Source organism: Porites lutea, chromosome 8 (assembly GCF_958299795.1).
Source record: "Porites lutea chromosome 8, jaPorLute2.1, whole genome shotgun sequence".
NCBI lineage: Eukaryota > Metazoa > Cnidaria > Anthozoa > Scleractinia > Poritidae > Porites > Porites lutea.
This window is the reverse complement of record NC_133208.1, coordinates 20,465,772-20,493,195: the sequence shown is the minus strand read 5'-3', so window position 1 is coordinate 20,493,195 and position 27,424 is coordinate 20,465,772. Positions and strand designations below refer to the sequence as shown.

Here is a 27,424-nt window from a genome sequence, read left to right as displayed (position 1 = left end):
CTGAAAAGAAATAATTGCATCTTTTTATACCGGTAACTAGTTTCCTTCGTGTTATAACTCTAACTGAGGAGAAATTATACCGTGATCTGCTCTAGGAAATAAATTTATCTGACACCTGGTATATTTAACAAACATAGAGCCTAGTGGTAGCTTAACCAATCAGAACGCAGCATTGATAATAGACCACTAGTTGGATTTTACTAATTGGCGATATTTTTGCTGATTACACAAACGATATCATAAATGAGATACCAGTGTAATTACCGCCTGTATTCATAAATTCATCAGGGGATGTTATAAAAGAGTAACGAAGGGTCAGATGTTTGCTCAAAACGAGTATCATGCGATGGAGATGTGTTTTGGGATGACACCTGCCAAAACAGACTAATGAACATTTCAAAACATCAAACTCAAATCGGGCGTTTGTTTACCTCATGAATTTACAATTTTTTGACCGTGTATCGTACACTTAAATTTCGCTTATCTCAAAATCTTTTTTTGAGTATTGTCAGTGAAGGGGATAACGAACAAAATGGAGGCAAAACTCTCTTTAGAACTTTCCGCTCGAGACAAGCATCTGGTCAGGTCAGAAACAGTATTGTTCGTTGTTATTAACGTAGGGGCCTTCTTTGGAAACCTTTCAGTTTGTTACGCTGTGTATAGAAATCACAGACTTCGAACGCTTGCAAATATGTTTGTTGTAGCACTGGCGGTGAGCGATATTTTAATGTCTACTTGTTGTATGCCTTTCTCAGTTGCCACGCTAGTCCGCGGCAGGTGGATTTTTGGTCAAGATTTCTGCCGATTTCATGGCTTTGGTGTTTTTACATTTGGTCTGGCTTCTCTTCACACCATGGGGATAATCGCGCTTAGTAGATACTTCTGCGTAGTCAAACCAGAAAAATACATTGTGATCTTTAAGACTCGACAGACTTTGGCATATATTGCTGTTGTTTGGAGTGCTGCTTTAATCGGATCTGTGCCTCCGTTTTTCTTTGAAAATGGCGGATTTGAGTTCCAGCCTGGAAAAGCAATGTGCCTGTACACTTTTCAAACCAACATCGCGTACACAGCGTTCATAGAATGCGTGTACGTAGCAACGCCTTTAACTCTCATCACCATTTGCTATGCTAAAGTATTCTTCACTGTTTCACGATCAAATCAGGTTTTCTCCCATGAAAACAACCCCCAGCAACTAAGAGCAAACGTGGAGGAAGCAAAAGTTACCAAGACTTTAGCAGCTGTTATGGCTGGTTTCGCGTGTTGCTGGCTTCCAGTTTGCATCATCGATTATATTGACGCCGCACGTAGGGAGCCCACTTTGCCTCGACAGTTGTATCTGACATACGGGTTTTTGGTATATTTGAGTAGCACTATAAACCCCTTCATCTATGGCGCTACGAATAAGCACTTCCGGCGAGAGTATCGGATTATTTTGAAAAAGGTGCTTTGCTTGCATAGGGGCCAGTGCACGGGGATGTCCGAAAACGTTTCTGGAACCGAACCTCTTAAAAGCCGGAGAGGACAGACCTCACAACCAACTACAAATTTAGTGTCAGTCGCTATTTAAGGCGGGGACAATAAAGATAAAGATATACCTTAACCTTCGCGCTGTCAAAGTTAATTACATAGACACATGACTTTTGAGACTGTAGATGACATCATCTTGAGTAATCCTAGTTAATTTTTATTTTCGGTTGTTTTTCAAAAGTCCACCAAATTTGGTGTCTTTTTGGGTGTGTCAGATTAAAAATTATCCTTCTATTAGAAATAATTGCCGTGAATTTCATAGTTTTGTCTTAGAGTTATGCCGGTAATTTAAGGGAAATTGATGATACGCCTTTCAGTTGTATACCGGTACTAGACTAGATATAGCCTGTTGTAAGTGTCAAGATAATAATTGTCACCTGAGCTAATTCTTAGGCGCCAGTTTGATTTCTTTACGTTGGCATTTACTGTTTATGCCGCCATTAATAATTCCACTATCAGAAGTAAAATATTTAACTCTCTATTTCAAGCTATCTCGGCCACCAGCATCGTGAAACGAGCGGAAAATGATTATTTAGAGCCGTAACTTATTTGCTATGTAGTGACGATCCCAACTAGAATGCAAGTTTAGACAAATATAGATTCAGTTTAAAATTAGCGTTTTTCATTTTTCATTCAAAAGCATGTTAGTTAATTATCAAACTTTGAAAAGTTAATATGACAAATAAAATATCGCCTTCGCGAGGATCTTTGGAAATTTAACTCAGTTGGCCTCGTTAGAGCCTACCACTATCCATTCTCATGTTACGCCAATCTCCTTTCAGATTGCGTTTGTCATCTACCATGCAAGGTCCTCTCTTTGAAATTTTTCGCTTTAGAGAATTAGATTGGGAACATTGTAAATGTGTATAGAAAGCAAACGATAAAAAATGAAAATTATAGGAATAATGCACTTTATTTGAGAGTCAATGGATTAGCAGCAAAGTACCAATTGAGGGTTTACATCTTCTTTTTACGGGCGACAAGAGGAGCCCAGACTATTCTTGGCGACACTTTCTTAGTGTGTAGCGGGGGTTTTGGCAAAATCTGTCCACATTCTTGGGATGCTATTGTTCTTCCAACTAGTGCACGGTAAGTGGCCGCAAACTGGCCGAGAGGGCCCAGGTGTTGAGCGCAAGGTCCGTGCTCTCGTGAAAAGTCAACACGAAAACATGATTGCACCATCAGCGTTTTCCAAGGTGCTGATGCTGCATTTTTCGTTGCATGCTGTGACGTTGGCGAACAATGACAAGACGAAAGTCGAGAAAGAGCAGTAATCTTCCCAAGGACATGCAACAATATTTGTTTGTTTTGAAAACACGTTGTCAGCGTATTTCAGGTATGCACGTATTGCATTAAATGCAAGATCTTTGGATTCGCCTTGTTGCTGAAAATTTATTTACCAGGAGCAGAGCTTGATCTCAGCTTAGTGTGGGACGAGCCTTGGTAAGATAAGTGATTTCATAGCCTATAAATCCATGTAAGTTAAGCTTATCCAGGTTACACTTCAGTTGTTTTATATTTTATGTGCTTTCTAGTATGTTTATCTGACACTCGATAAGCTTTAAACTAAGCTTTTTCATGATTCACTGTTGCATCTCAATGACCTTTGGTCACCAAATACCGAACGTAATTGTTGAGTAATAAGAGTTCGTGCCTTGAGTTCGTGTGGTTATTACTGTTCATTTCACGATGAGCGTTGTCACGCATTAGGGAGATTAAGATTCACGTTTATCGCAGACGGCAAACGTCAAGCTCAAGTTGAGAATTTCTTAGAATACAAAATAAGCAGATAAAAACAGCCCCGAACGATTCCTGTGGTTACAACTGGCATAAAACTACTTCTTTTTGCTTAGAAGCAATAAAAAATAAGCAAAAATAAGGGGAAAACTAGGTCACGTGGTACAAATTCACGTCTGCCGTTTGGCGTAAACGTGAATCGTAATCTCTCTATTATCTCAGTGAATGCAGCCGTCTCCCTCAGTCGCTCCTCATCGTCGCAAGGCTACCTATATCTAAGCAATAATGTGAATAAAATAGTTGAATTCAATAAAGGTCTTGTTTACCGTGTTGTTCAATTCATCTTCCACTCTTTATTCACGTACACAATTGTGAAAGCGGTCCTCAACATCAATCGCACCCTAAGGTAAACGCACATAGTTCGCGCACACTACCTAACCGTTGGTTACTGCTAGTTAATAGAGACGGGATCGGGACCTCCATTTTACATGGTCATCCGAGCACTGCGAAGGTCTAGCCGTAGGCTTAGCTAGTACTTTCATTTCTCAGTTATTTTAAGACGCTGAGTATTGCTCGGCCGGTCCCGATCGAAGCCACCATGGCGAAATGTCGGATGTTTTCTTAGGCTAAAAACTTACCTTTCGCTCTATAGTCGAGCGCCCTACCGACTGAACTGCCGAGAGTAGGCGTAGGCCAAACGTCGAACTTTTCATGATACGAACCAAACTCTAACTGGGTCGACCTAAATGAAGTTGTAAGTTAAGGTCGCCTGTTTGGTCAGGTCTACAAAACGCCTCAGTTTGGTCAAAAAGTATGGGGGGGGGGGGGGGGCGGTAACCTCCGTGGATCAGCTATTGTTAACTCATTACTTTTGGTTTGTCTTATGAAAAGTTTGACGTTTGGTCTAGGCCAAAGTAGTCTGCTACACAGCCGTTTTCAGTGTCGTCACGCAACGCTCCTCCCCACAAAAGGTGGGGAGGAGCGCTGCGTGACGATCCTAAAAACGGCTGTGTAGCAGACTAAGGCCAAAGCCACTAACAACTGTGTGTTGCATCTGCAACTGAGATCAGACAGCTCAGTGAAATGTCATTAACTTTAGGGAATATGAAACTTACGTTAAAAGAGATAAACGGATTGACAAATAAGAAAGGTTTTATATTTCCTTAGGTACGACTTCAAAGGATGCGAATCGGATATAAAATATTTGAACAAGCAAAGACAGCCTGACATACTGCGCTGTCATCGAAAACGTCGATTTTCTGGACTTTCCATATTTGATTCCAAGACTTGATCAAAACAGCGAGCTAAAAATGAATTTTCATAGAGCAAACTAAATTTACTTATTTGGAACACTAACGCATTTAAAAGTTGGAACGTTAGTGTTGACATTAACAGATCCGTTTAATTATTTTGACTTTAACATGAAGACTTCGCTTTCTCTTGCGCTTCATGCAAGACCAACCCACTTGATATGGATTGAAACGTTTCTTTTTTCGGTGATGAACGTGGCAGCTTTAAACGGAAATCTATTCGTTTGTTATGCTGTGTACAGAAACAGAAGGCTTCGTACAATTCCAAATATATTTGTTGTAGCACTGGCAGCGAGTGATATCTTGATGTCGACTTTTTGTGTGCCGTTTTCAGTTGTCGCACTTGCTCGCGGCCATTGGATTTTTGGTGAACGTTTTTGCCAGTTTCATGGTTTTGGAGTTTTTACATTTGGCCTGGCGTCTCTTCACACCATGGGGATAATCGCAATTAGTAGATATTTCTGCGTGGTAAAACCAGAGAAATACGTAGTGTTATTCAAAACAAGAAAGACAATGACATACATTGCCGTCGTGTGGGGTGCGGCTTTATTGGGATCGGTGCCTCCATTTTTCTTTGAAAATGGCGGATTTGAATTCCAACCAGGAAAAGCATTGTGCCTGTACACTTTTCAAACCAACATTGTGTACACCGCTTTTATTGAAACCGTGTATGTGGCAACACCCTTTGTATTCATAATAATCTGCTATGTCAAAGTATTTTACACAGTTTCGTCAACAAATCGAATCTTTTCAGCCAAGACCAACCTCCATACGTTAAGAGTAAATATAGGAGAAGCGAGAGTTACTAAGACGTTAGGAGCGGTAATGGTTGGTTTTGCGTTTTGCTGGCTTCCAGTTTGCATCATCGATTATGTTGACGCTGCGCACAGGGTACCCACTTTGCCTCGACAGGTGTATCTTACATACGGATTCTTGATCTATTTCAGCAGCACTATCAACCCATTCATATACGGTGCAACTAACAGGCATTTCAGGAGAGAAAGTAAAGTTATTCTAAGGAAAGTATTTTGTCAGAAATCATCCTAAATGTGGGGAGGATCCATGTTCGCCGCAGCTGGTATGTAAATCCTCTCTCACATAAAATTGGTTCAAGATCTTTTAATTTATTCAAGAGATGTGTGTAATCAAAGTTTACTGATTAATAACAAAAAGCTGAAGATGTATAAACAAAAAGACAGTTTGTCGAAAGTACGTGAATGATAATTGCTTTTAAGACAAAGCAGGAAAAGAATCCAAAAGTAAATAACTTGAAGATAAAGAAAAAAAGACACTTCAGTATTAAAATTCAACATGTACTGTGTATAACATTCTTCGTCCTGAGGAGTCTATTGACTTTATCGCCAGTCCAAGCTCATCAATTTCAAGTTGAACTAGCCGCTCGTTCTTTTTTCTCAGAATAATTAGGTTCACGACATCTAAAAAAGTCCAACGAAAACCCTAGGGCCATTATTTAAGGGGCACCCAACGAGAATATGGTTCAAAACCACCTAAACATAGCATTGTTGAATGTATTTTTGTATTTAAACGGTAGATATAGGCATATTTTTATCCCCTAAAAATTTTCATCTGTTCGGATTTCCTAGCTGAAAGTCTAGTGATCCGAAAATTATAGGGATCAAAACTTACCTTTTCGAAAATTTCAGCCAGAAAAAAGGCTCCCGAAAATTCTAGGTGACCTTTTTAGGGTAAAAATCCGTTAAAAATGGGCAATTATTCCTTTTTTTAGATGTTCAAAAATCCTAGGAGAGGCAGGCAAGCAAGAAATTTTAGAACAAATGTTCCGAAAATTCTAGATCTCAAATCGTCTTCCGAACGGATATTTTCCGAAAATTGACGTTTATTTGGCCGGAAACCGGGCAACATAATGTGAGTCCCTAGCAGAATATACATTAACGTGATCTGAGTATAGTAAAGCAGACTTTGGCAACATAGATTTTATAGTACGGCAAATGGGAAATGTGTTTCTTCTTGAATGACGCGAGAAATGACATTGTACTTTGTTTAGAACCATAGTTTTAATGATAATTCAAATGTAAGCTTATTAAGATCCGGGGTAATTGATTCACAATTCGCAACGTCTACGAAGGTAGCAAAGCCGCCAAGCTCCAAATTCCTTCCAATGTGTCAGGTGACAGATTCAAAGTCCCTTGGCAAGCTCTTAGAAAAATTAATTCAGGTAAAATCAACTTCCTGTTACCTGTTTGTAACTAAAACGAATATTTCAGGGATTTTTTTTTAATTTAAAAGTTAAGACGATTAATTGAGAGTAACATTAGTTAAATGCAAATAAATTCAATTTGTTAGTTTTCCTTTCGCGCAGAAAGCTTTTATTTCCAGCTCAAATTCTAGACTGATGTATGAAAAACCTGGAACTTTATCACAAGAGGCCTCTATTATTTATAAAATTATCCCCTTCCCTTTTGATCTTGAAATCAGTGCACTAACTCGTCATAAACAATTCAAGGCTTAAAATTTTCCTGAACATCGATGAAATGTTCCATCTAAAGTTCAAATGGAGTATCTGCAAACTTCTTCGTCTCACGCTCGGTTGGGGGATCAATAACCGTACAGGGAAGTGGCACATCACATTGGAGAAGAATCTCCGACGATACCTTGGCATAGGTTTTGCTCAGAGCGTTTCCCAGGTACTTGTCTCGGTTCTCCTCCGTTGTAAGGTCCACCATCCGGCAAGGCTGGGGCAGTTTATCCACTTGAAATTCACAAATTCTCAATCCAGTTAGACCTTTTTTCTCACCTTTTTCTTTGTAGTCCTTGGCCACGTCTAAGGATGCTGATGTTGATATAAACTGCGAGGCGTAATTTGACCGACTTCCGCAATTAACATGCGAGAGAACACTTTTCTCGGCAACTGGATTTCTTGAGACAATTCCATCAGGATTTTCGTCTGGGCGCAGTATTCGATAAACGTTTTTTGTCGATGTATATAGTGTATCCAAGTGGTTATTATCAAGAAACAGGCTTGACAGTTGGCAACCTAAGGCATCAAACTGGGATGGGCAAGGATGAACACATCCGTATCCGTCACAACAGCCCATGGTAACTTTGTCGCAGCATGCTGAGGATCCATCCTGCTTACAGCAAGAGGCATCTTCTGGGCAGCACTGAGCCCCACAACAGGCGTCTACACTATCACAACAGCTTATGCCATTGCAGCAAAATTCGCCAAACTCGCAACACTGAACCCCACAACAAACACCTACACTATCACAACAGCTTATGCCATTGCAGCAAAATTCACCATTTTCGCAACACCGAGCCCCACAACAAGCGCCTATACTATCACAACAGTCCATCCCATTACAGCAAAAGCTGCCTTCCTTGCAACAATATAGGCCACATAACGTTGGGTATCCTACTGGGCAGCATTTTTCTGGGTTTTCCCTGGGTAAGCAAAGTGGATACTCTGCCGGGCAACATCTACTTGCTGGATCCCCTGGCGTGCAGCATATTTCATCCAGAGGACAGTAGAATATCTCTTCTCCCTCATCAGCACAGACTTCAAAATGAGTCTTCGACGAGACATTTCTTATTTGCGGAACAGCGAGAGAATTTGCTACCTGCCCCAAGACCTTCTTGTAGCTGGGGTACTTAGGCACCTTTTCGCTTGAAACAAACAAGACTGCTGCGAGAACAAATAAATTGACGTAGTTTGCCTTCCAGCAGGTCATTTTTGCATGTACGTTTGCGTTTGGCACTCAACCTAACTGAACTGAGAAAACTGATAAACGATGGTGGTCGCCAGATTGTCTTGTGCCTGTCATGTTTGAACGTGAGACCGATCTGCATCGCCCCATGCAAGTGAAAAATATTGCGGAATCTGGAAAAAGTTTGCTTGTGGAATGCAGAATCCTGACCTTTAGAATCCGGAATCGCACTAACGACCACTCCGCAAATCCAAGTTCCACTGAATCCCGCTATCTAGAACCTGAAATCCAAAATCCACTGCTTAAAATCAAGAATCCAAGACTCTCTTGGATTCCCTTACCTAGGGCAATCTGCAGACAGACTGACAGGACACGCAAACACGATCCTTCAACCTCGGATAAAAGACCGTGGTTGCCCTTCTTACGTATTTCTTGTTTGAACATGCACACTATACACAGTCCTTGAGATAAAAGTCGAATAAGAAAGGTCTTATTTAATTCATGTATAACTTCAAAGGATGCCAATCCAATATAAAATGTATGAGCTATAAGGAGTGACAAACTGCGTTGTTATCGAAATCCTCGTCATTCTTGACAGTATATTTAAATCATTCAAAGACTTGAATAACGCAGCGAGCTAAAAAGATATTCTCCAAAGAGCAAACTAGACTTACATCTTTGGAACACTTCCGGGTTGTAAAGGCTTGAAAGTAGCTGTTGACGTTAGGATATCGATTTTCATTATTTTGTATCAAAGTCTTTCCGTATCATCAAACTTTCACTTGAAGATTTCGCTTTCTTAGTCATGCGCTTTATACTAACCCAAATTATTGATATGGATTGAAACGTTTCTGTTTGCGGAAATAAACGTGGTAGCCTTCAATGGAAATTTGTTATGCTAAGTACAGAAACAAGAGACTTAGCATAATTTCAAACATATTTTCTTGTTGTAGCAATGGCAGTGAGTGACGTCTTGATTTCCTTTACGCGTGATGGGACCCAAATTATCAGCGTGGTGCGTGATCTGGCCCAAATTATCCGCGTGGGGCGTGAATGGGCATAGCAGCGTGATGCGTGATTTACTATTTTCACAAGACGTGATGGGTGGTTTTCCTTTCGAATTTCCGTGAAGAAGGGAGAGTTGCTAGGACTTTAGGGACAGTAATGGTTGGTGTGGCGTTTGGCTGGCTTCCAGTTTGCATCATCGCTGCTACACACAGGGTACCCACTTTACCTCGAAAGGTGCTCTTTACATACAGGTTCTTGCTCTATTTGAGTAGCGCTATCAACCACCTTGATATATGCTGCAACTAACTGGCGTTTCTGAAGAGAGGGTAAAGTTATTCTAAGGAAAGTATTTCGTCAGTAACCATCCTGAGAAACAGGCACGATCCATGGGTTGGCGCCAGGAATCTCGTGCTTTGTCTAAAGTATTTGTATGTTCGCCTCGCTTTTAGTTATTTTCGTGTTCACTCCTTCGGTGTAGTTTTCTAGTTCATTAGCCGCTCATTGTTCGGGTACCTTTGTTCTCCGTGTTAGTTTCCGCTCTGCATATAGTATGTCTAGCTTCTGTTTTAATATTTTGGTGTCAGTTCTTCGTGGCCCTCGGTTCTGCCCACATGCAGTTTGTTTAGCTCGCCCCGGTGTTTCGTCTTTTCTCGCTATCGTCTTGTAAGTATCTTGCTTGTTTCTTTCGGCCTTTGCCGTATTGATTTCACTTAATCCGGTAGTTATTTTATCTTAACCTTGTTTTCAGTACCGCTTCGTTTCGCTTCGTTTCACTTGTTTCACTTACTACACATCAGTTCGCCTTGTACAAAGTCTAGAAAGTCCACAAATAAAGTTTGTGTCTGTAAGGAAATTTGAAAGCGCGTAAAGTCTCCGGGGGGGAGAGGGACTGCCATATATGGGCTATATAGGTATGTGCCGCTGTGAAGGGTATAGTTTTCAAGCAGTTTACTCTAGTATAGGGTATCATTTTTCAGGAAACTGATCAGTTGGTTGAAGGTTTTATCTAGACTAGGGAAACAGCTACTTTAGGATAGGGGAGATTTGGGGAGTTTACTCTAGTATAGGGTAGCAAAATTCAGCTGAACTAGCTCTGGTATAGGTTAAGGGTTCCAGGGTCCCAGCTGCACATCCCCACCCAGAAATTCCTAAAGTACCCCCCCCCCGGTAAAGTCTGCGACTATACCATGTTTGCCGCACATAAATAATTCGGCTCACACATTAGTAATTAAAAATCTCTCGTTATTTACTTTATGTAATTATAATTATTGTTCAAACAAGGAGCTTAACAACAACAACGAGCTTTATTTGCCTGACTATACAAGCACGTACAGTATTGCAAAAGCTATGTTTAGGAATCAAAATCACAACACAGGGCAATTACGTTACTTTGATAATAATTTGTCACGAACATCAAAACAAGCTGAAATACATTTTATGAATTGTATATTGATAAAGTAATTAGAAGAGTTCATCAGTTCATTGATCAAACCGTTTATAGGTAACTGGGTAATATTTGGAATTCGAGTCTTGACTTTGTAGTAAAATTTATTACTAATCATAGGGTATATGTAGAACATTGAAAAAGAAAGTGAACTTCCTCTTCTATTACATTGCATCCACAAATAGGGCAATGCCTATTAACCTTTGTAGTTTGATTGTATATGCCTATTTCTATCATTAGTTTGTGATTGCTTATTTGTAGTTTTACTATAGCCCTTCTCCCAGCCGTTCCTGTTGTTAAGTCTAAGTAACTAAAAGAGGTATGATCGGTTTTAAAGACCTATAAAATTCAAGTTTTTGAGAATGTTTAAGGGTGTTTTGCAGTAAAAGATATATTCCTGTTTCATTGAACTTACATAGCTTTTTACTATAGCTATATCTAATAAATCAGGGTTAAAGTCACGAAGCTTTAAGTATTCTGACATATTTATTACATGAAAGTGGAAGTTATTTTTGCCATTACAACTGAAAGAGTATGTATAAACAACATAGACGCTTTGCCAAAAAATAACATCATCAAAAAAAATAAATAACAAAAGTAGCAAATGCACCAAGCTTCAAGTCCTTCGATTGTGTCGAGAAAAATACTAAGAAACCATTGGCACACTCTTGAGAAAACTAAGACAAGCCATACTAACTTCCGCTTATCTGTTCGTGACTAAAACGAGTATTTTAAGCATTTTTTTCCTGTTTGGACTAATAACTGAGATTAACATTGGCTTAGTTAATTCGAAAAAAAATACTGTTGTTACTTTTCTTTATTCAAGACTGAAACTTTCTTTCGAAAACAAATTCTAGATTTATGGATAAGAAATCTGCAACTTCAACAAAGGAAGCCTCAACTATCTCCTTCCCTTTCCAGTACAATAACTCGACGTAAACAACAAAAGGTTTTTAATTTAAGTGAACAAAGATGAAATGTTCCACCTACAGTTTGTGTCGAGTATCTGCAAACTTCTTCGTCTCACGCTCGGTTCGGGGGATCAATGACCGTACACGGAATTGGCACACCGCATTGAAGAAGGACCTCCGCCGATGCCTTGGCATAGGCTTTGCACACAGCGTTTCCCAGGTACTTGTCTCGGTTCTCCTCGGTTGTAAGGTCCACGATCTGGCAAGTCTGGGGCAATTTATCTACTTCAAACTCACAAATTCTCAATCCGGTTATACCTTTTTCCTCGCCTTTTTTTTTGTAGTCCTTTGCCACGTCTAAGGATGCTGATGTTGATATAAACTGCGAAGCGTATTTCGGGCGACTTCCGCAGTTAACATGAGACAGAACACTTTTCTGGGCACCCGGATTTTTTGCAACAATTCCATCAGGATTCTCGTCAGGGCGCAGTAGTCGATAAACGTTTGTTGGCAATCCGTATGGTGCTTCCAACAGTTTATCGTCAAGGGACAGGCTTGACAGTTGGCAACCTATGGCATCAAACTGGGATGGGCAGGGAGGAACACATCCGTATCCGTCACAACAGCCCATGGTAACTTTGTCGCAGCATGCTGAGGATTCATCCTGCTTACAGCAAGGGGCATCTTCTGGGCAGCACTGAGCCCCACAACAGGCGTCTACACTATCACAACAGCTTATGCCATTGCAGCAAAATTCGCCAACGTCGCAGCACTGAGCACCACAACAAGCACCTACACTATCACAACAGTTTATGCCATTGCAGCAAAATTCGCCAACATCGCAACACTTAACCCCACAACAGCTGTCTCCACTATCACAACAGCTTAGGCCATTGCAGCAAAATTCACCATCCTCGCAACACTGGGCCCCGCAGCAAGCGCCTTCATTTTCACAGCAGATTTTCTCGTTGCAGCAGAAGCTGCCTACCTCGCAACAGTATGACCCACAAAGTTTTGGATATCCTACTGGGCAGCATTTCTCTGGGTTTTCTACGGGTAAGCAAAGCGGATAGTCTGCCGGGCAACATTTGCTAAATGGATCCCCTGGTGTGCAGCATATTTCATCCCCTGGACAATAGAAAATTACGCCGAAAATATCGGCGCAGACTTCATAACGTGCCTTCGACGAGACATTGCTTATTTGCGCAACAGTAAGAGAACTTGCTTCTTGCCCTAAGACCTTCTTGCAGCTGTTATGCTTAGCCACTTTTTCTCCTGAAACAAAGATAACTGTGAGAACAAATAAGTTGATGCAATTTGCCAAGTTCCAACCGCCCATCGTTGTAACTGAAAAGTTTCTCAAACTAGCTGAACTGAGAAAATTATGCTCTGGGTAAGAGAGTGTGGTCGAGCCTGACTTGTTTGAACGTCCAATACGCAATCCTGAATAATGGCCAGTTTTTTTTTTTAGACCAATCACCTTGTCAAAACAAGGAAATTGTTTCGTTTTCTTAAGGGAGACAGCATGACACCGATGTAAGTACAATGATAAATGAAAGGTCAAGAAAGTGTGATTTTTTTAGCCTATATGCTTGTCATAAAACATACGATACGAAGAAAAAGAGCGATGTGTGAACAGTAACCTACTTCCTTAAAGAATAAGTTTTTCTATAGAATTATTTTCATAAATTTTGACAAAAAATATGCAAAATATGTCCGAAAAAAAAATGGGAGGGCATATGTGCCGTAAATTGTCAACACACCTTAAGGAGGTCCTCTGAGGGACGTCACGTATGTCTCTAGTGAGAATTTCAAAACCTGTCTTTTCGCGTATTGAGGAGAAAGCCATGTCACTGTCGGTTTTGTATAGCTAATAGCATGATTTGTAGTGATATTTGGCATAAATACCACAAGTGATATTTCAAAATTGTTATACATAATTTCACGAGCCGTTAGGCGAGTGAAATTTGACACAATTTTGAAATATCACGAGTGGTATTTATTCCAAATATCACGTTCAAATCATACTATTATTTGTTTATACTACTACCCGCAAAGGTTTTGTAATTTTCACATGTAGGTATTTCAAATTAAGCTGAAATACCACTGCTCTAAGCCAATCAAATTGCAGAAATTTCTCATGTAGTAGTATAAGTGTAAGTAATAGCATGATTTGTAGTGATATTTGGCATAAATACCACGAGTGATATTTCGAATTTGTTATAAGTAATTACACGAGCCTTTAGGCGAGTGAAATTTGTGACAATCTTGAAATATCACGAGTGGTATTTATGCCAAATATCACGTACAAATAATGCTATTATTTCTTTATACTACTACCCGCAAAAGGTTTGTAATTTTCATAGCAGGTATTTCAAATTTAGCTGAATACCACTACTCGAAGCCAATCAAATTGCAGAAATTTCTCATGTAGCAGTATAATACTATCTAATTTGAGCGTTTCTCCGTCGCTGTCGCAGTTTCAACCCATCTTTGTGTCGTTTGTCGCAATTTCTGCTGTCCTGTGTCACTGTTTCAAGGCCATCTTTAAGACATAAGGGTTGGTCTTTGGCAGGCTAGGGCAGCGTAATGGAAATCCGCTTATTAGTTATCCCTATCGTGCCTATTTCCTCCTATTTTTAGGACCAGGAGATATCGTAGAGACACGTTCGAAGTTTTTATTTCTCTGCGAGGAAAGGAGCACCATTTTTTTCCATGTTAGGTAATAGTTTTCTCGAAGTTGTAAGAAGATGTATGAAAGAAGATGATTAGACAATGTTTTTATTTACTTAGTAGCAAGAGAGAATGAGATCATTCTCTCTTGGTTAGTAGGTAAAACGTTAATTTGGGTATTTTTCTTGACAATGACAATTTCCCTGAATTCAGGTGACAGAGAGAAAATTTCTGGTTAACTGCTGTTGACAGGAACTTTCCCTCCCCTCCCCACTCTTCGTACAAACAAACTGTAGAATGACTACATTATGCGAGGACAAACAACGATCGATTCTTCACTATCCATCAGTTCACATTTTGATCCTCCTTAACATTGTGTCTGTGTCAACTACGACCGTTTTACAGAGAGGGCCAGCTCCTAGGAATAATCCACTTTAGAGAATTCGAAATGCAAACATCACAAATGAGCTTAATGTTTGCGGACATTTACTATAGAAAGCACTCAATAGAAAAATTCTCTGTACAATAGGCGCTTTATTGCATGGGCCTCTAACAATTGAGCACATGTTTCAGCTGTCTTTAATGCACTGCACTACTGCTGTAAGCAGACAATGGAATTTTATTTACTGTGGGGAAAACGAGATTAGTTTCAGGGAGGGGACTGGCTTGGTTCCAATTTTACCTGTCGAACAGGTCACAGTGTTTTGCATTTGGTGATGGGATCTCTGACACCTTTCAGCTAACATGTGGGTTCATGCCTAGGACCACTCCTCTTCACCCTACCCTCCATGCAAGCAAGTTGTTCCAGGTCATCTTGAAACATTTGCCAACTGCGCATACGTACGCCGATTGTACGCAGCAGATATTATCGTTTAAACCAAAGGGTAATGCCAAAGAGAAGGAGAGTCAGTGACGTCTTGATGTCGACTTGTTGTGTGCCGTTTTCAGTTGTCAAACTTTTTCTTGGCCTTTGGATTTTTTGTGAATATTTTTGCCGGTTTCATGGCTTTGATGTTTTTACATTTGGCTTGGCGTCTCTTTACAGCATACAAATAATAAAAATTAGTAGGTACCTCCTCGTGGTAAAAGATATGTTGTGTTATTTAAAACGAGAAAAACTATGACATGCATTGCCGTCGAGTGGGGTGCCGCTTCACTCGGATCGCTGCCTCCGTTTTTCTTTAGAAATGGCGGATTTGAATTCCAACCAGGAAAGGCTACCAAGGTGCCTGTACACTTTTCAAACCAACATTACAACACCGCTTTTATTGAAAGCGTGTACGTAGCAATACCCTTTATATTAATCATATTACACTCTAAATCAGAAACTGTTTCAGCCCTAAAAATAGAGCCGTTTCGGTGACTAAAATACAGTCCTAGTTTTGAGTCTAATTTGGCTCCCTTAAATCAGGGCCAATACAGTCCAATTAGCTAGGGCTGAAATAGAGCTTGTTTGGCCTAAATTGTGTTCAAATGGCTCCAGGAAGGGCTGAATCAAACTTTGGCCTGCAGGGCTGAATTGACACTAGGGCTGAAACAGATCTTTTCAATTTTCAGCGTACGCTATGTCAAAGTATTCTACACAGTTTCGTCAACAAATCGAATCTTTTCAGCAAAGAACAACCTCCACACGTTAAGAGCAAACATAGAAGAAGCGAGAGTTACTAAGACTTTAGGGACGGTAATGGTTGGTTTTGCGTTTTGCTGGCTTCCAGTCTGCATCATCGTACAGGGTACCCACTTTGCCTCGACAGGTTTACCCTATATACCGATTCTTGATCTATTTTAGCAGTACTACCACCCGCTTTATATATGGTGTAACTAACAGGCATTTCAGGAGAGGAAGTAAAGTTATTCTGAGGAAAGTATTTAGTCAGAAATCATCCTAAAAGCAAAAAAGATCTATGTTTGCCGCACCCATCTGTTAAATCGGCCCACAAAAATCAAGTAATTAAAGATCTTCAGTTAATTGATTTACTTTATTATTTAAGACAATTGCTGTTCAAGCGATGTGTTTAATTAAAGTTTATTAATAAGAAAGAGCTGAAAGAGTGTGCAGGTCTATAAACAGAAAGACAGATTAAAGTAAATAATAATAGTCCTGTTATGCTGTTACAGGAATGTATTTTAAAACAAAGCAAGAGAAATATCTTAAAGTAAATGACGTAAAGAAAAGAAAAAAAAAGGACACTTGGAGAGTACAGTAATTTTCCCTGCCAGTTGACTAAATCTTTTTTCCTTGATTTATAGGCCAATTTAAGGTTGTACAAGAGATTTGTTGAATTTTGTTATATGGGATTGTTGTAGGGTGTTTTGGCTTATTTTAATTGGCTACTCAGAGGCTGTGCGGCAAATCGTGTGAAATACCTCCTAAACCAGTCTCAAGGGTAACCTCGAAATGGGCATATATATTTAAAAAGGAGACACTTCTAGAATGGCACAAGTTGTTACAGTAAGAAAAAGCGCTTTAATCCACCTGTAGAGGCAATTAACACTGACTTGATGGCACCACCCGTCTACTGGTTGTAGAGGTTTTACGATATTTTTACATAGGGAGCCCTCTCTGTCACAAAATGAATAAACAGCCTCATGGGCTATTGACTCAGAGCCCATTCGGGCTCGAGGAATAATTTTTAAATATTTCATTTCTTTGCCCACTTATCACACCATATGCCACTAAATCTCTCCTGTTAAATTGTTGATCCGCAAAGCATTTTCCCCAGAAAAATAGATACCTCGTTCGGATGATACAAAATGTTGTTTGAAAATTGCTGAAAAGCACTTAAAACTTATTCTAAAGGAAAATCAGTCTCACTCAAACGGAAAAATTAATTCCTGCAGAGCAGAAAAGTGGCCTATCCGTTCTTTAAATTCCCAAATCATTCATCGTTTCTCCAGACAGTCTTATGGTACATTGCCGGACACGTGAATTGAAAAGAAAATAGCGGAAGTGACCTAGTAAATACCTACTTCAAAATAAACGCTTCTTATCTAATAAACGCCCCAATTTACGCCCTTAGAATTGTATTAGACGCCCCTCTCTAATAAACCCTGGTGTCTAATATACCTTCCCTCTGAAAATTACTCCAAAGTACTAGGAATGAGCAAAAAGGAGCAAAAATATTCAGTTCATTCAATTTCTTGCTTAATGATTAACGAAGCTTTGGTATTTCATTATTTTGCTTGGTGTCAAGTTCAAAGTAAGGATAGACTCAATAATCCTGAACGAGGATGCTGACATTGATGATGGGACAGACAAGCCAGACGTATCAATTGATGGGTTTGATATTCCGCTATTATTAAACTCTCTTAGTACTTTACAAAAAGCGTATTGGTTTTCTTGAGTTTGTTACATTTATGAGAACAGACGTCTCTCCCTTTTAAACACTTCTTATATACAAAAAGGCCCCCCTTGGACCCCTAAAATCTAATAGACACCCCGGGCGTTTATCAGGTCATTTACGGTAACAGTGCGAGACACCAAGACAGAAGTCAAGGTGTTTTATTTGCGTTTTGTTGGCTTCCGGCCAGTTTGCTTTGCCTATTGCTAACTGTTGAAAGTATACGAGTAGTAGAAAACTGGGATTTCTGGCTCATTTAGATCTCAATAGAGATCCCGGCTTCTGATTGGTCAATTCAAATAAGGAAATTTCCCGCGCATTTTTCATTGCGAGTCCGCAGACGCACTGACCAATCAGTGACGCTGCCTCAAAGGAGAAAATTCGAGCGAGCTATATTTAGTATGTATAAACTAGCTGTTAATGTAGATCCTTTTAAATTTTTCTCAAAATAACAAGTTTAAAAGTAAATGCTTCAAGCCCGGACAAAACTGTTTAGACAAATTAAGTTATAAAATTTCATATCGCCATATTGATAACGCATCAAACCATTAGCTAGTAGGAGGGATTTATGATCAAAACTTTAAGAGCGAAAATGGTAAATATGGCGTTGTAGTACTTTCTCTCGTTTGGTTTGAGCCTCCACAATCCATACTTGGTACAGTTCCCCCGGCGCTTTTAATCCTACACAATGGGTCTGCTATTTTGGCAAACAAGAAAGCTTAAAATTCTGTGTACACGTGTTGCGGAAATGCTTTCAAGAATGCCTAGAACAGGCCGCGAAAAAAAAGGTGGGCACTAACGGCAGTTGAGTGTTACACCTGTCTGCATAGCTAAGTGTATCAATACCGGCTGTAAACAGACAGTTAAATGTCTTTCTGTAGAAACTTGATTTGACAAGGACAACAGTAGAAACAAGGACGTTTTATGTTAATTAACGTATAATTTCTGAAAATACAGAAGATACTGATTTGGTTGTCCCTTGAATCAGTCTTTATTATCATCAAACATGAACACTTCGCTTTCTCGTGCGCTTTACACAAGACCAATTCACTTGATATGGATTGAGACCTTTCTATTTGTGTTCATAAACGTGTCGGCTTTTAACGGAAATCTCTTCGTTTGTTATGCTGTATACAGGAACAAGAGACTTCGCATGATCCCAAATATATTCGTGGTAGCACTGGCAGTCAGTGACATCTTGATGTCGACTTGTTGTGTGCCGTTTTCAGTTGCCCTACTTGCTCGCGGCCGTTGGATCTTTGGTGATATTTTGTGCCAGTTCCATGGCTTTGGTGTTCTTACGTTTGGCATGACGTCTCTTCTCACCATGGCAATAATTGCAGTTAGCAGATATTTCTGTGCGAAAAAACCAGAAAGATACGTCGTTTTATTTAAGGCAAGAAACACTTTGGCGTACGTCGGCGTCGTGTGGTGTGCCGCTTTAATTGGATCTGTGCCTCCGTTCTTTCTTGAAAAAGGCGGATTTGAGTTCCAAGCAGGAAAAGCAATGTGCCTGTACACGTTTCAAACCAACATTGCGTTTACCGCTTTTATTGAATGCGTGTATGTGGCAACACCCTTTTTGCTGATCATAATCTGCTATGTCAAAGTGTTCTACACAGTTTCATTGACAAAACGAATCTTTGCAACTAGAAACAACCTCCAAAAGTTAAGAGCGAACATAGAAGAAACGAAAGTTACTAAGACTTTAGGGGCGGTAATAGTTGGTTTTGCGTTTTGCTGGCTTCCAGTTTGCGTCATCGATTACGTCGATGCTGCGCTCAGGATACCCACTTTGCCTCGACAGGTGTACCTTACATACGGGTTCTTAGTTTATTTGAGTAGCGCAATCAACCCCTTCATATATGGTGCTACTAACAGGCATTTTAGGAGAGAGGGTAAAGTTATTCTAGGAAAGTTACTTTTTAAGAGACGTAATACTGAAAAAAAAGGGCAAGACCCATATTCGCCGCACCTAAAATCGGCTCACAATTAAACCATGAACAGCCAGCAGAGAAGATGACTTAAATTTCTAGTCATTCTTATCTTATCTTCCTACAAAGAAGACATTGGTAAATGGTAGCATCACGGCCAAGTAAAAAACAAAACAAAACATGCAACAAAAACAATTATTTCAAAAACAAAGTGAATACAAGGCTGGCAGTATAGAGAAGGGCTGATTTATTTGAGGCCAATATTTCAGTGTAGCTCTGGCCCTAAGGGAGGCTAATTTTGCATGTTGACCGAAATATTGGCCTCAAATGAATCAGCCCTTTGCTGCGCATTACCAGCCTTGTATTCAGTTTTGTTTTAATTCCCACGTCAACTGACACCTGCCATTAGTATCTTTACATTATAGACCCGGTAAGAAATAACCAGTCGTTTCTATTTAGGCCGTGTTTACATGGAGGTGGGGGACCCCAGGTATGTGAGGTAGCCCGCTTAGGTGGGGTAACCCGCCTGTCCATATAATTTCTCATTTTAATTTGATCGCGTTTACATGACAGGTGGGGTGACCTGCCACATGTTACCTCACCTACCTGGGGTCCTCTACCGCCCTTAGGCGTGTACTGGACCTCTGCATTCAAGGGTTTTCATTAAATAAGTGTAGTTCGTCCCCGCCAACTTCATTTTTGGGGGCCGCCTCTCATTTTTCATTATTTCAAATATTGGAAAAGTGGGAATGAACAAAAACCACAGGCGCTACTTTCAACACCAATCATTCTGCAATCCTGCGTAACAAGTGTTACTTTCCATAAAACGGAGCATGTTATTAAATACTGAGTCCTAAATTTGCATTCTAAATTCACCATAGCTACCTATTAAGATATATCATATGACAAATCACGTTTTTTGAAACATGTATCAAAATAAACCAAATTATTGTATCAATTATTGTATTATTTTACGGAACAAGGGTGGGGCAGTGGTGAGAGCACTCGCTGCCTAGCAACGTGGCCCGGTTCGAATCCCGGCGTCCACCATATGTGTTTGAGTTTGTAGTTGGTTCTCCCCTTGCTCCGAAAGGTTTTCCGCCGGGTACTCCGGTTTTTCCCTCTCCTTAAAAACCAACACTTCTAAATTCCAATTCTATCAGGAACGCACGGATACGTTTTAACGAGTTCGCTCGAACTCCTAAGCGCTTTGTGGGTAAACTAATTGCAATTTAGTACAATTGTCTGAAGTTTCTTTTATTGATATTTGACCGGAGAACTCCAGTGTATCCTTTGGGGGAGGTAATAATTTGTAAAGAAAGTATTCAATTGGCAATAATTAAAAGTAGGACATAACAAGCAACAAAAAAAAACTTCCGCCCGATCCCTTCTTTATAGAAATCCGAACGAGAAGCATTTGCTTTTATACTTGGCCTTAGATCTCTTTGCTAAATTGGCCACTGAGCGCTACGAGTTTACAATTAAATCAATATTTGTAAAATAAAAGGTTAATTCAGTAGTTACACCGATTGACGTAAGAAAAAAGCATACTAAGTTAAGTTTTTTTTTTTTAAGTAATTCTTTATCCTTTATGACTGATATGATTTGAATGACGATGTCATTCAGGGTAGTTAACATCTGTTACTAAACAGCAGTTTACAAAGGGATTATAATATACACCCTCGTTGCTAGCAAATAATTAGTGAGAGTAACCTTGGATAACAACAAACGAAAAACAATTAAACAAAAACGAAAAAAAACCTTTCGATTAACAAGATTTGCGAATTTGCTTTTTCGAAGTTTTTGATTGCCAGCCTTCTAGTCAAGGACTGACGGAAAATCAAATGCTCAAATTTTCCAAGAGTGTTAGGAGCACTGGCATGGAAATTTAACAAACTTTCACACCACGTTAAACTTAAAGAACACTTCATCCACAAAAGGTAATAGGAAGCTTAATCCCTAGCTGTTGCTGGCCGTGCAGGTTGACAATTTAAATTTTAATGACAGTATCGCCAACAAAGGAAAAAAACATTTTGTGATATTCAGTTTAAAGGCCTGTTTACATGGAGGTGGGGGACACCAGATAGGTGAGGTAACATGAGGCGGGTCACCCCACCTATCATGTAACCGTGATCAAATTAAAATGAGAGATTATATGCGGGTTACCTCACCTTCCTGGGGTCCCCCACCTCCATGTAAACATGCCCTAACTTCCTCGACAGTTTTAAGTAGTTTGTTATATATTTACACAATTTGATAGCCACTTTTACTTTTATCTTTAAAAATCCCACATATAATAACGCAATCAAACTTAGGGAGGAACGACCAGCGTAGGAGGCTTTAATCGGATTCAATTCTAGATTGGATACTGGGACCCGCTTCTCGAAAGTGCCGAAAAACTTTGGGGGCCCCAGGGCAAATTTAAAAATCAAAACCTGTTAACGGTAGCACGGTTCCTAGCTCAAAACCCACTCAACTATATTTGGTTATCCAACAGTTTCATTAGGGCCATTTATACGAGGAAAAATAAGACGCGTCTTAAATAAGACGCGAACTGCACCATTTATACGAGCATGTCTTATCTAATAAGACGCGTCTTAACTAAGCCGCGTCTTATTTTAGACGAAATGTGCCTTTTATACGGAGAGTTCGCGTCTTATTTTTCCTCGTATAAATGGCCCTATTGTCTCGTTTTTCAAATTATTATTACTTTGATCTTGAATGCAAACACGGCAAATATATAACAGCGTTCCGTTACAGAAAGGTTACTCGCGGGTCCAGGAAAATTTTGCAACCAGTTTACACGAAACCATGCAAATTCTTCCACAGATTGCAGTAACTTATTCCGCGGGACAGCGTAAAAGAAAGGTAGACTAGTGCAATTTTCTTCCGATCAAGAATTTGTTTGAACCCGTATAAGTGGGTCTCTTTTTTTAAACAAACACCCACCGTAGACAAAATTGTACCCTTTTTTATCCAGTCGAACCTCCCGTAAGCGACCACCCAAAATGCAGACTTATTGGTCGCTTACGGGAGGCGGTCGTTTCCAAGAATCGAACTACTGGGGGCCTCTTCCGAGAAGCGGTCCAGGTACATCTACTTTATGGAAGATAATTTATTACATGCAATTTATTGCCTGTGTCGTGACATGTTGTTCCTAAAGTTTTTCGTATATTCTAAGTAGCATAGTGGACACAGCGAACATAGAGATCAGAGAATGCGTCAAGTGGTCGCTTACAAGAGGTTAAATACAATGGAAAATCATTAACCGTCAGGCCAAAAAAGTGGTCGCGGTCGCTTACAGGAGGTTTGTAGTCTACTAGAGGTTCAAACTGTAAGGCTTTGACTGGGAAAATTGTAGTGTTTTGGATTGGCGGTTGTTTATGGGAGGTTGTCGCATATGGAGGTTCGACTGTATTCATTTATTTTTTTTACACTTGACGACGCAAAAGGAGCTATATATTTTCAAATAAGGAAACAACCAAACCTGACGGACAAAATATGTCAAATTCAGTAGAAATGCCAGAGAACTATTAGTGTCCTTCGCAGTCAACATCAGTGCCATCACACAACGCTCCTCGGGACTTTAAGTCTATAAGCTTAGAAACGAAGAAACAAACAGAGGACGCTTCAGTTTTTTATTTAAATAACCGGTCATCCGGATCACATTCAACCAAACAAAACTCTTCCAAGTATCTGCTATCTTCATTGTTTTCTACATTTTTCCAGCAACCCTGAGAGCACGTGAACACCATTACAGTTCCAAATTCGATTGTGACGTCACGAGTTTGATTGACAGCTGCCATGAACGTCTTCCATCGGTCTTGTTGGTGAGTTGGATCATCTGCAAAAATTTCACTGTTTTCTAAAGTTTCCAATTTAGTTTGATTGCTTTCTTGTGATATTTGTCCTTCTTGATTTTCATGGTGAGGGGAATCAAGTTTATGAGCTAAATTCAACTGTTTTGCACATTTTAAATTACCAATCAGCGCAGGCATAAACTGTAACTCAAAGACTCGCTCTGCCGCACAATGTTGACATCGGGGAACGTTTGCCAAGAGCTCTGACACGTTTGCAGTTACCGTAGACACAGGAGCACCATTCCACTGATATCTAGCACAAAAATGTAAATAAACACAGAATTAACAGGGATTCAACAATAATTCTACATTGAACTTGACGAATTACATCGCCATAACACGTTTGGAAATACAATGATATTCTCTTGTCAAAAATACTCTTGGGTGCCTAAGACATTCCAGTTCTCCTCTTTGTATTTGATCACCGCTACAAAGAGTTTCTGGTGCTTGCTAATTATAATCCTCTAACAAAAGCTTACCTTAAGCATTGTTGTGGACATAGTTGCAGTTTTTTATTAAACTTGTGAAATGCTCTATCCCCATGTTTAACAGCTGTCCTTTCATATGTCTCTCCTGCCCATTCCTTGGGATTTTCATCATTGTCCATCATCTTTGCCAAGTGAATACCTTCTCGCTGCTCATATTCAGACAAAAGTTTTTTCTCATGTTTTGTTAACTGAGTGGCGCCCATTTTGGCTTCGGGATCTTCAATGACACTGACATAAAAGGGTGTGAAGTGTGGAATGCAGCTTGGTGAAAACGTATTGCACAGTTGAGATGAACTAAGACTTTCAAGATTTGCACTTTGCTGCTGCATTGTACATGTAGTTGTTGTAGTTGCATCAGTTTCTAGATCTTTCTTCCACAAATTATCTTCAGCAATCTTTAGGTTTCCAGTGCATTGTTCAAGGTGAGTCAGAACATCATCATCTTCACTGTCAAGAAAAAATAAATAAAAAATAAGAAATTAGCCATGAAATGCTGGAAAACCTAAAAATTTGGAGGCCCATGTTAGACTAGACTGTTAAATCGTCGCCTTGTTTTGATAGCATAAACAAACCCAACTGCGATTTCTTGCATTTGGCAGCTTTTATCATTTTGTTTGCCCCCTGAGAAACCATGTGACATTGCTTTTTTTTCCCATCAGTTTTTTAGCACGTGCAAAGATGGTGGGTATCGTGAATAAGGTCTATTTGAGCATGCATAACCTGAAAATGTAAATAACACTTGAATTAAAAATAATACTTACTCTCCCCAGTCCTCAGCATCATCACACCAGTCATCACCTACAAATTCACCGGAAGGCTATAATGGTAAGAAAATTCAAAACATGAGAAGGTTACTAGTTAACAAACTAAAAACACACATATCTTGGACTGCCTTCATCTTCAATAAGCAATAAAAGGCAAAAGAATTGCCTGACCTCATTGTTTGTTGTTTCCTTGGAACCAAAATTGCTGTCTTTGGCTTGTGATCTCAAAACTTTCCAACTGAAAAATAAAATAAAGGAGTAGAATCAACTGTCTGCATTTTGGCCTTCCTGTGTGAGCAGTACTATTTAGGGTGACATACGTGCAGGCACTCAGTCATCACCTGCATGTGTCATGATTTTAAAGAGCTGCAAATTTGCCAGTTTTTCTTAATATGAACTTAGGTTTCATGTGTTTCAAACCTCAGCTTCACACATGAAGTCTGACATTTGAAATACATGTAGGCCTTGCAACTTAAACAATACCAGAGATAAAGCCACATACTGATGTGTAGTCATGTAACCACTTCGTTGAGTAGCCACATACATGTGTTGCAAGCATGACCATGGTTCTAAGTCGATGCAACTAACTTTCACGTCAAAACATAACTCAGTTTTTATTCCAACATGCACATTTCTTTCATAAAGTTCACCATGATGTGTGCTGAAGCAATCTATGGTGCAATCAGCCTCAATCTTGTTTTACAGTCTAATACTTCCGGTAACTATCTTCCAGTTACAAGTAGAGTTACAAGTAGAGTTTGTATCCAATAACGTATCGGTACATCGCTATGCAAGTGAAGTCCATACATATAATACGAGATATGCTTCAAAAAGTAACTTCTACAAACCACGTTCCAGGACCAATATAGGAAAGCAAACAACAGCGGCTATGGCGACCGAATTGTGGCAACAGCTCCCTACCCATATAAAAGACCTTTCAACTTATAACTTTCCTAAAACATTAAAAGAATACTTGTTGGCCGAACAATTAACTTACTGAAATTATTTTATTTTAATCATATCATCATGTACTATGATGACTGTTTTCTCTTCTTTCTTTTTTTTTTTTGCCATCTATGTGCTTTCTTCTTTTTTTTATGGTGTGTGTCTTAAGATGTTTTGTATGTCTAGTTATTGTGATGTCCTGTACATTCGACACTACTTTCAAAGAACTAGTTGCTAGCTCGAAAACCTTACGGTTATCTAGCCGCTAGGCATTTCCTTCTATGTAATAATATTTAGTTTAAATTGTAATTGAATATTCTACGTGTTAAGTTACTAATTATTCAATAAGTTTGACAAACCCTGTAATGGAAATGTGAATAAAGTGTTGTTGTTGTTGTTGTTGTTGTTGTTGTACATAGCCATCTACTAAGCCGCGCCACCACATAGACTTTACACTCGTAAAACCATGTCGTGGAGCCATAGTCACATAGCTACATAGCTGTGTGGCCACATTGTGAGTGGCCAGATATTTCACAGTTACTCCAGTTATTCATATTTGATAGCAGTTTCGTTGGTATTGCAATTTAGGAAACACCATGCAGATCACATTAATTGTGATCTGCTGCATGGATTTTTTTCTCCCCGCCATGGGCAGTAAGGGTTACACGTAATAATTAATTACCTAGTAATAATTACCTAGTGTTTTTATTCCAGCAAGATTGATTGGTACAACCAAAGATATACAGCACACGATGGAAGATGGAATCTGACAGCGGGCAGTAAACTTGACAGACCAAATATAACACTCTGTTACACAACCGACACGTGGGATACTGCCATGGCGGTCCAAGCAACCAATTCTGTGGGGCAAACCGATAGTTATATAGTAATTATTTTAGATATTATTTTGAGATCAATTATCAAGAAGACCTAATTTACTTACAGGAGTTCCTCCAATCTTATTTGTGGTCCATCCACAGATCTTCTCGTCATTTTCAGACATGATTTCGTCCACTAAACCTAAAAGGATGGCTCCGTCCGCCATCTTGAAAGCAAGTGTTGCAAAGCATATCGGGGTAGGATAGTCCGTACCCAAGTCTCTCGCGATCACACCTTTGCAGCAGAAAGTTGAGCTTGAATTTACGTAGTCGGTACCTAGCCAATCATATAGATAATTATCTCTCATTGAAAATCATTAATAAACAATTATTGGATACTTTTTTTTGTGATATCGGGTGTAATCAAGGTCGAGGTAAGTGTTATCAGCCTAGCCGAAGGCCGTGGATAACAACACTTGCCGAGAACTTGATTATTCCGGTTATCACAACAAAAAGTAAGGACAAACACACCATCACAAAGAGCACAGCTTGACATTGCTCTTGGAAATCATGCATTGGGCGCGCAATGTGTCCTTGATTGAGTCTGGCCACATTTTCTTGTTTGGTGACTTGACCGGCCATATGTCCGGGAGAAACGAAAAATATTTAAAGCTTTGTATGTACACATGCATTTTTCATTTATTTCCAACCCGTAAATACCCTTGAGGAAAATTTGCCCAAATAAAAATGTTAAATGTGGGTTGGTTTATAATTACAGTTCAATGGTATTACACTAACCTGCTGTCTTCATATCAGCGCAACACAAAATAACAAAATTAATAATGTGGTCGGCAAAAATCAAAGGCAACATTTACGCCCTGAAACCTTTTAATGCTTCTTGTTGCTTGGTCTTCTGTGACGTAGGTCTCTATTTACAATCCCTGAGTTTTTTACTAACAAAAATATTTTGATAGT

At 39.5% G+C, this 27,424-nt stretch overlaps 6 protein-coding genes and 1 pseudogene across 7 annotated transcripts; 4 read left to right on the top strand and 3 right to left on the bottom strand.

Moving 5' to 3' along the window:
• The first annotated feature begins 532 nt into the window (after positions 1-532).
• LOC140945631 (melatonin receptor type 1B-like) lies at positions 533-1,598 on the top strand. The gene has a single exon (XM_073394654.1). It carries the CDS (start codon positions 533-535, stop codon positions 1,568-1,570), a length of 1,038 nt encoding a protein of 345 aa, XP_073250755.1. The 3' UTR covers positions 1,571-1,598.
• A 3,090-nt stretch (positions 1,599-4,688) lies between these two features.
• Positions 4,689-5,624, top strand: LOC140945329 (melatonin receptor type 1B-like). Its single transcript, XM_073394367.1, has one exon. The coding sequence runs from the start codon at positions 4,689-4,691 to the stop codon at positions 5,622-5,624; it is 936 nt and encodes a 311-aa protein (XP_073250468.1).
• A 288-nt stretch (positions 5,625-5,912) lies between these two features.
• Positions 5,913-8,390, bottom strand: LOC140945629 (uncharacterized). Its single transcript, XM_073394653.1, has one exon. The coding sequence runs from the start codon at positions 8,285-8,287 to the stop codon at positions 7,100-7,102; it is 1,188 nt and encodes a 395-aa protein (XP_073250754.1). The 5' UTR covers positions 8,288-8,390; the 3' UTR covers positions 5,913-7,099.
• A 2,171-nt stretch (positions 8,391-10,561) lies between these two features.
• LOC140945627 (uncharacterized) lies at positions 10,562-13,077 on the bottom strand. Its single transcript, XM_073394650.1, has one exon. The coding sequence runs from the start codon at positions 12,963-12,965 to the stop codon at positions 11,739-11,741; it is 1,227 nt and encodes a 408-aa protein (XP_073250751.1). The 5' UTR covers positions 12,966-13,077; the 3' UTR covers positions 10,562-11,738.
• Positions 13,078-14,250: 1,173 nt separating this feature from the next.
• On the top strand, positions 14,251-16,088 carry LOC140945328 (probable G-protein coupled receptor 45; annotated as a pseudogene).
• Positions 16,089-18,646: 2,558 nt separating this feature from the next.
• On the top strand, positions 18,647-19,636 carry LOC140945327 (melatonin receptor type 1A-like). Its single transcript, XM_073394366.1, has one exon. The coding sequence runs from the start codon at positions 18,647-18,649 to the stop codon at positions 19,634-19,636; it is 990 nt and encodes a 329-aa protein (XP_073250467.1).
• A 3,568-nt stretch (positions 19,637-23,204) lies between these two features.
• LOC140945625 (programmed cell death protein 2-like) lies at positions 23,205-26,682 on the bottom strand. 2 transcript variants are annotated; one of them, XM_073394646.1, is made up of 6 exons: positions 26,575-26,682; positions 26,328-26,491; positions 24,858-24,924; positions 24,684-24,739; positions 23,914-24,369; positions 23,205-23,687 (listed from the first exon to the last, which is right to left on the bottom strand). In XM_073394646.1, exons 1-6 carry the CDS (start codon positions 26,674-26,676, stop codon positions 23,213-23,215), a joined length of 1,320 nt encoding a protein of 439 aa, XP_073250747.1. In that variant the 5' UTR covers positions 26,677-26,682; the 3' UTR covers positions 23,205-23,212. The 2 variants fall into 2 exon arrangements, with proteins under 2 accessions (XP_073250747.1, XP_073250748.1); XM_073394647.1 differs by lacking the exon at positions 26,328-26,491 and having other exon boundaries at positions 26,575-26,680.
• Between the last annotated feature and the right edge of the window lie 742 nt (positions 26,683-27,424).